At 45.6% G+C, this 15,410-nt stretch overlaps 1 protein-coding gene across 1 annotated transcript in view; it reads right to left on the bottom strand.

Annotated features, from left to right (window-relative positions):
* Nucleotides 1–15,410, bottom strand: part of LOC101856933 (mucin-17) — a gene marked incomplete in the record, with an annotated part of 50,956 nt that overhangs the window by 11,783 nt on the left and 23,763 nt on the right. The window contains 3 exon segments of the mRNA XM_005109802.3: nucleotides 8,642–10,573; nucleotides 12,665–12,835; nucleotides 15,180–15,407. Of these exon segments, the coding sequence (XP_005109859.2) occupies nucleotides 8,642–10,573; nucleotides 12,665–12,835; nucleotides 15,180–15,407 (2,331 nt within the window).

The following is a 15,410-nucleotide window of genomic DNA, read 5'->3' as shown; positions in this document are numbered from 1 at the left end:
TCTGTACATGTGTGAGGCACCCAAAGAGCTGACAGGAATCTGTACATATAAGTGAGGCACCCAAAGAGCTGACAGGAATCTGTACATGTGTGAGGCACCCAAAGAGCTGACAGAAATCTGTACATATAAGTGAGGCACCCAAAGAGCTGACAGAAATCTGTACATATAAGTGAGGCACCCAAAGAGCTGACAGGAATCTGTACATATAAGTGAGGCACCCAAAGAGCTGACAGAAATCTGTACATGTGTGAGGCACCCAAAGAGCTGACAGGAATCTGTACATGTGTGAGGCACCCAAAGAGCTGACAGGAATCTGTACATGTGTGTGGCACCCAAAGAGCTGACAGGAATCTGTACATGTGTGTGGCACCCTGATAAAGCTGGGCTCCCATCAAAATAATGACATCAAAGAAACCCCATATTGGGCAAATTTTATCCTCTTTTTTTTGTTGTTGACACAATGCCTTTTATGTCCATTACAAAACACATTTCTGGGTGGATTTTACTGTAAAAAGTGGACCAAAGGCACAGGAAATGTAGACTTGCAGTTTCCAAGGATTCTTCAGCTTTGGAAGCGACCAAACTTTGGTGGCAATTTCCTAGCTACTTTTCCCTCTGCCATAAGGTGACCCCCATCTCCTTAAATCCCAAACATCTGAACTTTTATTGACCGCCATTTTGACATTGTTTCTTCCATCAAACGCATGACAAAAGAACAAGCATGAAGGTGATACTGGTCAATAACTCAATATACCCCCACAAGTGATGAGCGCCGGATTCGAACCATCAGAACCTGACATCTGGCATTAGCCAATCAGCTCTTCTTTCCCCGTGTTCTGACATAGTGTTTTAGTGACATAGTGTTTTAGTGACATAGTGTTTTAATGTTCTGTACTATTGTCACAAAACCTGAGGCCGGCCATGGCATAGCCTGCGGCTACTGTCAGTGCTGGGCTAGTTCACATAGAAGGCCCTACACATCATGAGCAGGTGACAACATTTAAAATGTGTTGTGTTACATCACCTCATTACACATGAGCAGGTGACAACATGTGTTGTGTTTGATCACCTCATTACACATCATGAGCAGGTGACAACATGTGTTGTGTTTGATCACCTCATTACACATCATGAGCAGGTGACATGTGTTGTGTTTGATCACCTCATTACACATCATGAGCAGGTGACAACATGTGTTGTGTTTGATCACCTCATTACACATCATGAGCAGGTGACAACATGTGTTGTGTTTGATCACCTCATTACACATCATGAGCAGGTGACAACATGTGTTGTGTTTGATCACCTCATTATACATCATGAGCAGGTGACAACATGTGTTGTGTTTGATCACCTCATTACACATCATGAGCAGGTGACAACATGTGTTGTGTTTGATCACCTCATTACACATCATGAGCAGGTGACAACATGTGTTGTGTTTACACATCATGAGCAGGTGACAACATGTGTTGTGTTTGATCACTTTCCTAGCATTGGGCTTTCTCGCCTGTCTACAACAGTACAGAGCACAGCGCAGTGAGATGAGTTTTTCTATCATCTGTTCTATACAGATCTTCGGCAGATTAAACAAGCTGACATAATCGAAGAGACAGCATAATGCTTACAGCCTACAGCTCAAATTGCAGTCAAAAGAGGTGGAAGTGAAAAAACTTTCAAAGAATGAAATTTGCAGTAAGCATGGCATTCCCAACTCTATGCTGTACACAATCATCAACTATTTGAGAACTCACTCGAAACTGAAAACAGCCAAACCAAACAAAGTCCAGCAGATTCCGGTTTAAGCAAACTTCACTGTAAGCCTATTGAAAGTCCAAGTGGTGAAATTGAAGCAAACTTCACTGTAAGCCTAACTGAAAGTCCAAGTGGTGAAATTGCAGAAAACAAAAAGATAAGAAACTGTTTGTAAAGTGTTTGATCAGCTGACCGGCCCTGGCCCTCAACATTTGGGATAGGTGTCGTGTCAAGGCAGAGCTCACGGCGTAAGTTTTCAGAGTTCACGTGGAAGACTTTCAGCCTTTTCTTCAAACTGCAGGGGTTCTAACACCCACCTCCATCCACACAATTGTTCTAACACCCACCTCCATCCACACAATTGTTCTAACACCCACCTCCATCCACACAATTGTTCTAACACCCACCTCCATCCACACAATTGTTCTAACACCCACCTCCATCCACACAATTGTTCTAACACCCACCTCCATCCACACAATTGTTTTAACACCCACCTCCATCCACACAATTGTTCTAACACCCACCTCCATCCACACAATTGTTTTACCACCCACCTCCACCCACACAATTTACCTTATTTTGGAAGCCGGCTTCCAAACATGCCTGTCAAGGTTCGGAGGCACACAACATCCAAGCACAAACATTGTAAGCAAAACTGGACAAAAATGTTCTCCTCGCCCGCCATTCTCCTGTGTGCACAGGCGGATACACTGACCGCTAGACCACAGACGCCCGTATGCAATACACTGGCACCGTTTTGTTTTACTCAGGTTTTACGGGGCTCGCAACTGCATAAGGTCATATGAGCGCCAAGGGGTGGATGTCAACAGAGAAGTCCAAACGGGGAATCAGGCTTACTCTGCTCACCTCTCTAGCTTCAACAGCACAAAGTCTGCTTCGACTATCAAGGCACCCCGGAAATAGCAGTTCACAAGAGAGTGACAAACGTACAAAAGAAGTACAGGAAATGACGATAGTACGCATGAGGAAAGAAAAAGCAGCAGTTCCCCCTATGTTGTTCCGCCACAGTATGAGCATGACATTGATAAATCAGCCCATTGACAATTCTACTGTTACTGTTGTACGTTGTACTGTACAGTAAAGCGCTCAGAGCCTGTGTACTTTAATCGGGGTTGAGCGCTATATAGGTCATTTATTATGGTTATTATTATAAGAACATGTTACTATCCCCCCTTTGGGAACGGCCTAAAGACAACATCAGTCAGTAGCACTGCCCTGGGAGGGGGTGGGCAGACGGTCACCCAAGCGCTGCTAACTTACAAATGGAAAGATCACACACCTGCACCGTAGTGGGCACTATCAGCGGGCCTCCCACGCTAGCAACGCTCTGAGTCTTGAAGTCAATCTCCGCAACATTGCCCGAGGAGGAGGAGGAGGAGGAGGAGGAGGAGGAGGGTGCTGCAGACTTTTTACTCGTCTCCTGCTGCAACCGTTTTTGTAACTGTTGTTGTATTCGTTGCTGCTGCTGCTGCTGCTGCTGTTGTTGTTGTTGTATTCGTTGCTGCTGCTCTTGCTTCTGAAGATGTTGTTGCTGTTGCTGCAAATGTTGTTGCTGCTGCTGCTGTTGTTGTTGTTGTTGTTGTTGCTGCTGCTGTTGTTGTTGTTGTTGCAATTGTTGCTGTTGCTTCTGCAACTGTTCTAGTTGCTTCTGTTTTTGCTCTTCTCTCTGCTGCAGCAGCTGCGTGCGCCTCATAATGTCCTGCTGGTGGGTCAGGAACTCGGTCTGCTGCTTGACGCTCATCTTGGACAGGTGCTCCTCCAAGTGCTCCCGCTCCGGGGGGGTCAGACTCAGGGTCAAGGTCGTGTTCATAATCTTGATGGGTGTCAGGACTTTAATGGTCGCTGGGTCTTTAGAAGTCTGCTCATGAATGCGGAGTGAAGAAAAGAGGGGAGTTATAGAGTGACCCTAAAAGAACACACTAGGCTCTAGCTATGGTGAGCCTGAAAGAGACAGAGCATGCCAGCAATATCACAGACGTTAACTCACTGCAGACAGACACACTATTGCTCCGACACGCCATTTCTACGCTACTCCACAGGTCACCCAGATATGTCCAATGAACTTCCACCATTTCTACGGTACACGTTCTAAAGGGGCACAAGGCTGCCAACAAGAGAATCTACGCTACACGTTACAAAGGGGCACAAGGCTGCCAACAAGGGAATCTACGCTACACGTTACAAAGGGGCACAAGGCTGCCAACAAGGGACATATATAAGTTCAGCCATTTTTATAATAATATTCATCATCTCCCTTTCACTAGTAAATCAATGAACTAATATTCCTAATCTCCCTTTCACTAGTAAATCAATGAACTAATATTCCTAATCTCCCTTTCACTAGTAAATCAATGAACTAATATTCCTAATCTCCCTTTCACTAGTAAATCAATGAACTAATATTCGTAATCTCCCTTTCACTAGTAAATCAATGAACTAATATTCCTAATCTCCCTTTCACTAGTAACTCAATGAACTAACACTGTTTTTACAAGCGGTTTTTTTCAAGTTATCAACGCATTTACGGAAAATAAAACAAAATGGCGGTGTCCAGGAGATATCAGATATTCACCGTGTTCAATGGCCTTGGCATAGTGACGGTTATTTGTTGTAGTGTGACTTGTTGCTATATAATGTCAGTGCATTATTACATATAGCTTGACATAGTGATGGTTATTCGTTGTAGTGCGACTTTCTGCTATATAATGTCAGTGCATTATTTACATATAGCTTGACATAGTGATGGTTATTCGTTGTAGTGTGACTTTCTGCTATATAATGTCAGTGCATAACGGGAGTTCATTTTCTGAGTAAGCGTAAGGATAATTTGTTCCAATGTGACTTTCTGCTATAACGGGAGTTCATTTTCTGAGTAAGCCTCTCTTGTCACATCACAATTATAGAACTGTACCAGAATGGTTAGTTTATTTTTATCTGATGGATCATTTTCACTTCTAAAACGCTCGTGTTCTGGTTCCTAGAACAAAAAACGATTTCGTTCTATCTGTTCAACTAGTTTTTATGGGCTCCTAAAATATGCTAAATTCCATGCGTTTGCAGCGTATTTAAGTGTCCCTTACCCAGCATCTGCAATGAATTAACGAATATGAAATGAGGAAGGGAAGAAGAAGAGTGATAAATTGATCCTAAAAAAACAAACACTTGGGTTCTTGTGACAATAAGCCTGCAAGCGACAAAGTAAAGCCAAGTTATCGGGCGTACACAAATTTTCCACCACCGCTGTTGAATATGAAATGAAGATGAAGAGTTGTAAATTGATCCTAAAATAACAAACCTGGGTCTCGCAACGATAAGCCTGCAAGCAACAAGGCAAAGAGGAGTGATCAGGCAAAGAGGAGTGATCAGGCAAACACAAATGTTCCATCACCGCTGTTCATGGATATGAGATGAAGATGAAGATGAGAGTTATGAAGTGATCTTAAAATAACAAACTTGGGTCTTGTGGCAATAAGCCTGCAAGCAACAAGGCAAAGCGTAGTTATGGGACACATACAACTATTCCATCACCGCTGTTGTGAACAACTGTGATCAAAACCTGGTTGCAAGAAGCTGTACCTACTCAGAAGTAAGATCAGGAAAAGACCATACGACTTGGCCACTTCAGTAGACTACTCAGAAGTAAGATCAGGAAAAGACGACTTGGCCACTTCAGTAGACTACACAGAAGTAAGATCAGGAAAAAACAATACGACTTGGCCACTTCAGTAAAGACTTGTCCACCATTTCACAGAAAGAAAGCAATGAAGAGTGGAGGTCGTTGCTTGTTCTCATTTTGAATTAGACCTTAACTCAAGACAACACAACTTTGGGAATGGTGTTAAATCCCTTCCCCCATTTGCTTGGTCAGCTGTAGACATTTTTCACGCTCTGTCAACTCATTGTGCCCCCTGCTTTATCCCCCTGCTTTATCCCCTACGTTTGTGCAATTTCATATTTTCTACTTACAAGTTGGGGGTGGAGATTAAAGCTACAGCTAGAGAACTATTCCCAGAATGACGTTAATATACAGTCACTGAGAATCCAAATGGAACACTCAACTTTTTAGAAAATTTTAATTTTTCAACACAAACTCAAACCACAGTCTATTTTCCCACGGCGCTGTGAACCCAAAACTAACAACACCCAACGTAATTCTGTCCACTCACGTGAACGCCTGACACATGCTGAAGAGAAAAATCTGTGGCCACGTAGCCAAGACAAATGAGCAGCCCTTCCACGTAGCCAGGACAAATGAGCAGCCCTTCCATGTAGCCAGGACAAATGGGCAGCCCTTCCACATAGCCAGGACAAATGGGCAGCCCTTCCACGTAGCCAAGACAAATGAGCAGCCCTTCCACGTAGCCAGGACAAATGGGCAGCCCTTCCACGTAGCCAAGACAAATGAGCAGCCCTTCCACGTAGCCAGGACAAATGGGCAGCCCTTCCACGTAGCCAGGACAAATTGGCAGCCCTGCCACATAGCCAGGACAAATGGGCAGCCCTTCCACGTAGCCAAGACAAATGAGCAGCCCTTCCACGTAGCTTTGCTGTGATATAGAACAGTGTCTCCTAGCTCTGCTGTGATATAGAACAGTGTCTTCCAGCTCTGCTGTGATATAGAACAGTGTCTCCCAGCTGTGATATAGAATAGTGTCTCCAAGCTGTGATATAGAACAGTCTCCCAGCTGTGATATAGAACAGTGTCTCCCAGCTGTGATATAGAACAGTGTCTCCCAGCTGTGATATAGAACAGTGTCTCCCAGCTGTGATATAGAACAGTGTCTCCCAGCTGTGATATAGAACAGTGTCTCCCAGCTGTGATATAGAACAGTTTTTCCCAGCTGCGATATAGAACAGTTTCTCCCAGCTGTGATATAGAACAGTTTCTCCCATTGTTTCTCTCAGCTGTGCTGGAGTCAACATCTGTCTCTGGCTTCTCCCCACCATCAAGTACATAAATATAGATATACAAAACTGGCACAGCACAGGACAGTGGAAAACATGTCCGTGTTATGGCACAACAGAGACACAAAGTTTCCACAAGACATTTCCTCCACTTTGAAGCATCCAACAGTTTGCCTGCACACATGTCCTTCCACCAACGCCTCAACGTTTACATTTTTGTAAGAATATCATGGAGCATCTGGAATACTTCAATACAACGACATTTCATGAACAAGAACATTTCAGGAACAACAACTTCATTTACTTTTTGCTTTGCCAGTGATTCCAGGAACAGCAGCTTTGACTTTTGAGCACTGTGTTGGATGCCAGTTGAAATGTATTTCTAATGAACATGAATCTCTACCCAAGTGTCTCTTTCTGCAACCACTGACGGCTGATGAGAAAACTCCAGTACTAGCCAACCATTCGGGAGTTGATCAACACAGCTAAACTTTGGTAGAATCCAGGCCCTCCCTTCTGTCTTCCTATTGCACAATTTGAGTATTTTAGAAAAAAACAGACAAAAATCGTCTTTATTTTCTTACTGCCTAGAACTGTATCTGACTCTATCAATTCATTGATTAACTTTTATACTTAACGACTGGACTTTTGAAAAGTATTTTTTAAGGGGTGGGTGGGTGGGAGAGATGTCCAGCACTATATTTATCAACATATTGTTGTATCGGCACAACAAGCATTGAGAGCAGAAGCAACTATAGCGCCAACTGGCACACAATGAGCTCAAACGGTTGGAAAGATTTCAAAACTGGAGCATAGGAGCGGCTTTGACAGCTTTCCGATGAGATTTTTTATGACAAGAAACAGAGAGTAAAATAACATGACCACATTTCCATTCTGAGGAGGGACAAGACATTCACATCCTGTCTAAAACTTGAAAGATCAAATTAGTTTGGAAAAAAGAGTTATGAATGAAATAAGTCGAAGCGCCCGAGGTGATGGGATGACTATGATGCCACAAGGGTAACAAACAAGAGTATTGTCAAAGCAAGCTTATCAACAGAAATTTGTCTCATTCTTATCAAAACAGTACACTTCATCCAATTATTGTTCCTCTCAGGTATCTTTTCCAAATTTCCCTTCCTAGGAACAGTTGAGGGACCAGATAGAGTTTTGTCACAATTCTTCTTCTTCTTCTATCCCGTGGTTGGGGCAACCGTGGGGTCAACACTGCATCTGTAAACCAGCTCTCGCCATTTTTCTTGTGTCACAAAACACAATCAAAGAATCCCTCCACCCATCAGACCTCAAAATAGTGAATAGTGCGAGCAAGCAACAGACAGAAGCATTTGATCACAAAATATATGAGAAGCTTTTTAAACCTTTTGAACAAAACTTTAAAAGTACACACCCCAAAATCATTGCTTAGGCCCTTTTCTGTGGTGCATAAAAACCCTGCGATAATTTCAGCTCTGTACCGTTACCAAGTACCGTTACCAAGTACTCTGACATTCAAGTTCAGCAGCAATCAACAATATTCCCTTATCAAATGGGAAAAACAACGGGGAAGCATGGGAAGGCATGCATGGGCCCATGGGCTGATGCTGGTGGGGAAATAAAAAACAAAAGTCTGTGTCTTTTCTCTGGTGGACTGGAAGAGACGTGGGAAAGAGAGAAAGTGTGAGTGAAAAGAGGGAAAGGAGAGAGAAAAACTTTCTGTTTCTTTCAGGAGGAGAACTCTTCAAAGTTCTGGTGTTCTACTGTAGGATTTATCTTGTGCTTCTTTCCCAAAGAAAAAAAATATAGGTTCATCTTTTTATGTCACCGCTGTGTTGTTGCACGGTGAGGAGTTGACTGGAAGAAAAGGACGATGGTTTGAGCATCACCAGCATTTCTCCCTGTAGTCTCTAAGTTTAAGCACAACAATGAAAAAAAAAAGGGTTTTCAAAAAAGTACTCACCGAGCCCGAGCGGGATGAGGTAGCAGCGGAGGTTGAGGAAGATACCACTGCTACTCCAGGGGACGAGCTCACACTGACACCGCTGGGAGCAGGAAGAGGAAGAGAATCCGAGAGAGACAAAGTATCCATCGCTACACCGGGCACCACAGCACCAGCCACAGTGTCTGCGCTCTGAGGCGCGGGCTGGGGGCCCACAGATGGCAGTGAGTCTGTGGTGGCCATGATGGTCGGTAGGTGGGCCTGAGAGGTGACCGTAGCCACGGAGGAGAAGGATGCCGACGAGGTGACTAGAGGCATCGTTGCCGTGACCACCACCGAGGTAGTGACGGCCAGGGGGCGGGATGGTAAGGGCGAAGAGCTCGTGTCTATCGCAGCCAGCGAGGGGGACAGAGCGGCCAGCGATTCTGTCTGAACGTTGGACGGGGGTTCTTGCTTCACGACCGCCAGGTTCGGTTCTTGTTTGATGAACGTCCCGCCCAGAGTGCTGATCTTTTGGTTCTTCAACGGCAGGCGTGGACTTTGACCGCCGGCCGTACTGGACGACTGTAACTGTCCGACCTGCGCGAAGGTGATGGCAGACCCACTCATGGTCGAGGCTGTGGTGAAGACAAGCTGGCTGCTGGTCACAGTGTGACCCGCCTCCACTTTGGCCAAGGCTTGACCGCCCACGGCCGCCGAGGCAGCAGCCACAGTGACCCGCGGAGAGTTTTTGATGAGAATGTGGTGGCCCCCGGTGTGTGCGTTGCTGGTGATGAGCAAGTTCTTCTGGGACAAAGTGTTGGGGGTCAGTTTGAGCTGGGTGCCCCCCGAGGTCGTCAGACTACCCAGACTGAGCGCTTGCTGCGGATGACCTTTGATGTGTACCGTGGTGCTGGAGGCGGGGAGGGCGGCGGCTGGCTTAGCCGAGATGTCCAGCGTGGCCCCCACCCCTGCTGCTGCCTGAGAGGTCACCACTGGTTTGACCTGCGGAGACGTGAGGCCCCCCGTACCCCCACCGGCAGACTGCTGCAGGATCAGGCGCTGACCGTTGGGCGAGACGACATACACCTGTCCGTTGGCCGTGATCAACCTCTGCTGGGGGCTGAGAGTGACCTTCTGACCTTTAGCGTTGGTTAGTTGAGCTGCCGGCGGTTGTTGGAGACTTGTGTTGTTATTGGCTTGCATGGCCACCACAGGCTGTTGCTGCTGCTGCTGCTTCAGCTTGGACTTGGAGCTCTTCGACTTGCTCTTTGCTGGCGGTGGCTTTGGTTTGGCGGGGGGCACGGGGGTCACAGAGGGGGGCGGCGTGGTCACGGCCGCTAGACACTCGCCGGGGTTGTCAAAGAACCCGAAATCGTCCTCGAACGACCTGAGGTCAATGTCAGACAAGGACAGCGCCTGCTCCAGAATGTTGCTTTGGTTCTTGCCCCCCGAGCCACACAAGTCGGCCATGAGATCGTTGGTGGGTGTCGGGGTGCTGGACGGAGGGGTTGGGGTGGAGGAGGCAGAGTTGGCGGTAGGCGTGGGCGTGCGGGCCACAGACTTGTGCTGCTGGACCAGCCGCTGTGGCTGAGTGCTCAGGTTGGTCACGCTGCCTGCCTGGGACGGAGAAGCTGTCGCGATCTTCTGCTGAAACACAACCTGCTGCTGCTGCTGCTGTTGTTGTTGCTGCTGCTGCTGCTGCTGACCACCACTGTGCTGGATGAGCAGCTGCTGGTTGTTGGATTGGAACTGGGCGGCTCGGCTGACGGACGGGTTGACACTGGCCAGCGTGACTATGCCCTGAGTGTTGGGCTGCACCTGGAGTTGGGACAGGCCGCCCAGCGGGCCCAGGTTAAGCATCTGTCCGTTGACCAGGATACTTTGGCCGGGGACCAAGCCAGCTATCTGGTTATTGGAGTTGGGGATCACACCCTGGTTGCCAATCAAGTTCATGATGGTGTTTGGGTTCACCTGCACAGGAAACAACAAGGTTTTTGGTGGGGGGTTCTAAGTAAGTATTTTAAGGCTCTTGCAACATAATTAGCTCATATAAATGCCGAAGAGTAGAGGTGTTACAAGAGTTACCACCACAAAAAAGGAGGAGAGATAAGAACAAAAAGATGTTTGATAGGAAAGAAAGAGCAAACCACACCAGAGCCCCCGCCAAACACCCGTGAATACAAGAAGAGAATAGCTGAGGGTGTGGAAAAACACTTTGAAGAAAACACTGTAACATAATCATGGGGTTTACTAGTAAGGAAAACACTGTAACATAATCATGAGGTTTCCTAGTAAGGAAAACACTGTAACTGTAACATAATCATGAGGTTTGCTAGTAAGGGAGGTTTGCTAGTAAGGAAAACACTGTAACTGTAACATAATCATGGGGTTTGCTAGTAAGGAAAACACTGTAACTGTAACATAATCATGAGGTTTCCTAGTAAGGAAAACACTGTAACATAATCATGAGGTTTCCTAGTAAGGAAAACACTGTAACATAATCATGAGGTTTGCTCATAAGGAAAACACTGTAACTGTAACATAATCATGGGGTTTGCTAGTAAGGAAAACACTGTAACATAATCATGAGGTTTGCTAGTAAGGAAAACACTGTAACTGTAACATAATCATGAGGTTTGCCAGTAAGGAAAACACTGTGACATAATTATGGGGTTTGCTCATAAGGAAAACACTGTGACATAATCATGGGGTTTGCTAGTAAGGAAAACACTGTGACATAATAATAATTATGGTCACTTAGCATTAAGAAAAAGACTTTTTGTTTCGTAAGAGTTTTCCGACCCTTGCAACACAATTAGGTCATGTGAATGCTGAGTGTCGAAGGTAATGGTTGGTCCTCCAGAGTGACATACAAAGAAGAGAAGTCGTCGACAAATGGTGACATACAAAGAACAGAAGTCGTCGACAAATGGTGACATACAAAGAACAGAAGTCGACAAATGGTGACATACAAAGAAGAGAAGTCGTCGACAAATGGTGACATACAAAGAACAGAAGTCGTCGACAAATGGTGACATACAAAGAACAGAAGTCGACAAATGGTGACATACAAAGAACAGAAGTCGACAAATGGTGACATACAAAGAAGTCGTCGACAAATGGTGACATACAAAGAACAGAAGTAGTCGACAAATGGTGACATACAAAGAAGTCGTCGACAAATGGTGACATACAAAGAACAGAAGTAGTCGACAAATGGTGACATACAAAGAAGTCGTCGACAAATGGTGACATACAAAGAACAGAAGTAGTCGACAAATGGTGACATACAAAGAACAGAAGTTGTCGACAAATGGTGACATACAAAGAACAGAAGTCGTCGACAAATGGTGACATACAAAGAAAAGTAGTCGACAAATGGTGACATACAAAGAACAGAAGTCGACAAATGGTGACATACAAAGAACAGAAGTCGACAAATGGTGACATACAAAGAGCAGAAGTAGTCGACAAATGGTGACATACAAAGAGCAGAAGTCGACAAATGGTGACATATTCTCTACCTTCCTAATAGAAAAAAAAAAAAAATCCCTATGTGTAATGGCAAAATTTCCTCAATACAACTATAACAAGTTTAATTTATCTTTGAGCAAAACCCAACTGGCGTTGGTAGACTACTGGTTAGGCTCTCGGACTCACAACCGTCAGGTCTGGGGTTCGAATCACGTCAGGGGTCCAACGTTGTGTACTTGGGATAGGCACTTTACACGAATTTTCTTCAGTCCCACCCTGGTGGGAATGGGTACCCAGCTACATACAGCAAAAGATCTTGTCGGTTTGTCAGTATTTAAGCGCGTAACCAGCTGCTTATACTATATGCTTCCAGGGAAGCCGAGAAAGTTTCTGAGTGTTCCAGGGTCTGCTGGGGTGATAATATAGTGTAAAGCGCATAGAGCCTGCTGTTGAGCGGGGTACGCGCTATACAAATGCTATTTATTAGTATTATAATTAACTAAATAAAGAAAGAAAACAAAGTTTTCCAAGAGCCAAGAACCCTAGAGCCGTGTGTTTTGAGGCAGACAAGAACAGTGCACCCCTCACCTGCTGCGGCCCGACAGCACTCTGGTTTATGGGTGGCTGCGCAATGAGCTGCACCTGGTTGCCTTGGTTACCGGCAGCGTTGACCACTTGGAGGCCCGTGCCGGACGAGGTGATGAGGGTGGGCTGGGACTGCAGCAACTGGCCCGCTACGTTGCCCTGACCGTTCTGATACTGGGGGAGACAGTTTGTATGTTTGAGTTGTCCTGACCGTTCTGATACTGGGGGAGACAGTTTGTATGTTTGAGTTGTCCTGACCGTTCTGAAACTGGGGGAGACAGTTTGTATGTTTGAGTTGTCCTGACCGTTCTGATACTGGGGGAGACAGTTTGTATGTTTGAGTTGTCCTGACCATTCTGATACTGGGGGAGACAGTTTGTATGTTTGAGTTGTCCTGACCGTTCTGATACTGGGGGAGACAGTTTGTATGTTTGAGTTGTCCTGACCGTTCTGAAACTGGGGGAGACAGTTTGTATGTTTGAGTTGTCCTGACCGTTCTGATACTGGGGGAGACAGTTTGTATGTTTGAGTTGTCCTGACCGTTCTGATACTGGGGGAGACAGTTTGTATGTTTGAGTTGTCCTCACCGTTCTGATACTGGGGGAGACAGTTTGTATGTTTGAGTTGTCCTGACTGAATACTGGGGGAGACAGTTTGTATGTTTGAGTTGTCCTGACCGTTCTGATACGAGGGGGGGGGGGGGACAGTTTGTATGTTTGAGTTGTCCTGACCGTTCTGATACTGGGGGAGACAGTTTGTATGTTTGAGTTGCCCTGACCGTTCTGAAACTGGGGGGAGACAGTTTGGAATGTTTGGGGTTGTCCCTGGCCGTTCTGGATACCAAGGGGGGGGGGGGGGGGGGGGGGGGAGACAGTTTGTATGTTTGAGTACAGGGAAGCACACCCACACAATAATGAAGGTCATTTACAACAGAGATAAGAATTTGTCTGGGGTTTTAGTACCAGTTGTACCACACTTGCAATTGTACCATTTTCATACTTTCCTTACAACAACAGAATATTTACACAATAACAGACACTTTTCTTACAAAAACAAATCTTTTCAAACCTTTTCATAATGACCCGAGACACTCTTCTTACATTACAAAAATCTTTTCACAATGACATGACACAACGGTACTCACAATGACAGGACACAGCTGTACTCCCAATGACAGGACACAGCTGTACTCACAATGACAGGACACAGCTGTACTCACAATGACAGGACACAACTGTACTCACAATGACAGGACACAGCTGTACTCACAATGACAGGACACAACTGTACTCACAATGACAGGACACAGCTGTACTCACAATGACAGGACACAGCTGTACTCAAACTGTATGTTTGAGTACAGGGAAGCACACCCACACAATAATGAAGGTCATTTACAACAGAGATAAGAATTTGTCTGGGGTTTTAGTACCAGTTGTACCACACTTGCAATTGTACCATTCTCATACTTTCCTTACAACAACAGAATATTTACACAATAACAGACACTTTTCTTACAAAAACAAAACTTTTCAAACCTTTTCATAATGACCCGAGACACTCTTCTTACATTACAAAAATCTTTTCACAATGACATGACACAACGGTACTCACAATGACAGGACACAACTGTACTCCCAATGACAGGACACAGCTGTACCCACAATGACAGGACACAACTGTACTCACAATGACAGGACACAGCTGTACTCACAATGACAGGACACAGCTGTACTCACAATGACAGGACACAGCTGTACTCACAATGACAGGACACAACTGTACTCACAATGACAACTGTACTCACAATGACAGGACACAGCTGTACTCACAATGACAGGACACAACTGTACTCACAATGACAGGACACAACTGTACTCACAATGACAGGACACAGCTGTACTCACAATGACAGGACACAGCTGTACTCACAATGACAGGACACAACTGTACTCACAATGACACAATGTCAATTGTACTCACAATGACAGGACACAACTGTACTCACAATGACACAATGACAGGACACAACTGTATTCACAATGACACAATGACAGGACACAACTGTACTCACAATGACACAATGACAGGACACAACTGTACTCACAATGACAGGACACAGCTGTACTCACAATGACACAATGACAGGACACAACTGAACTCACAATGACACAATGACAGGACACAACTGTACTCACAATGACAGGACACAACTGTACTCACAATGTCATGACACAACTGTACTCACAATGACAGGACACAACTGTACTCACAATGACAGGACACAACTGAACTCACAATGACAGGACACAACTGTACTCACAGTGTCAGGACACAACTGTACTCACAATGACAGGACACAACTGTACTCACAATGACAGGACACAACTGAACTCACAATGACAGGACACAACTGTACTCACAGTGTCAGGACACAACTGTACTCACAATGACAGGACACAACTGTACTCACAATGTCAGGACACAACTGTACTCACAATGACACAATTGTACTCACAATGACAGGCGATATGTTGGACTGCAGCGGACGCAGCACCACGTTCTTCTGCAGGCCCCCCTGTGGCGTGGTTGGCTGTCGCGGGATGACCGTCTGTCCCTGTGGCAGCAAAATCTGGCGTGGCGCGCTGGAGGAGGAGGGCACGATGGTGTGGGTGGCCTGGGGCAGGCTGGCACGGATCACGTTGCCCACGGCACCCGAGGCCGGGTTGATCAACTGTGTCCCGACCAG

Source organism: Aplysia californica, unplaced genomic scaffold (assembly GCF_000002075.1).
Source record: "Aplysia californica isolate F4 #8 unplaced genomic scaffold, AplCal3.0 scaffold00817, whole genome shotgun sequence".
Lineage (NCBI taxonomy): Eukaryota > Metazoa > Mollusca > Gastropoda > Aplysiida > Aplysiidae > Aplysia > Aplysia californica.
The sequence above is the reverse complement of the archived record's forward strand: the minus strand, read 5'-3'. Positions and strand labels throughout refer to the sequence as shown.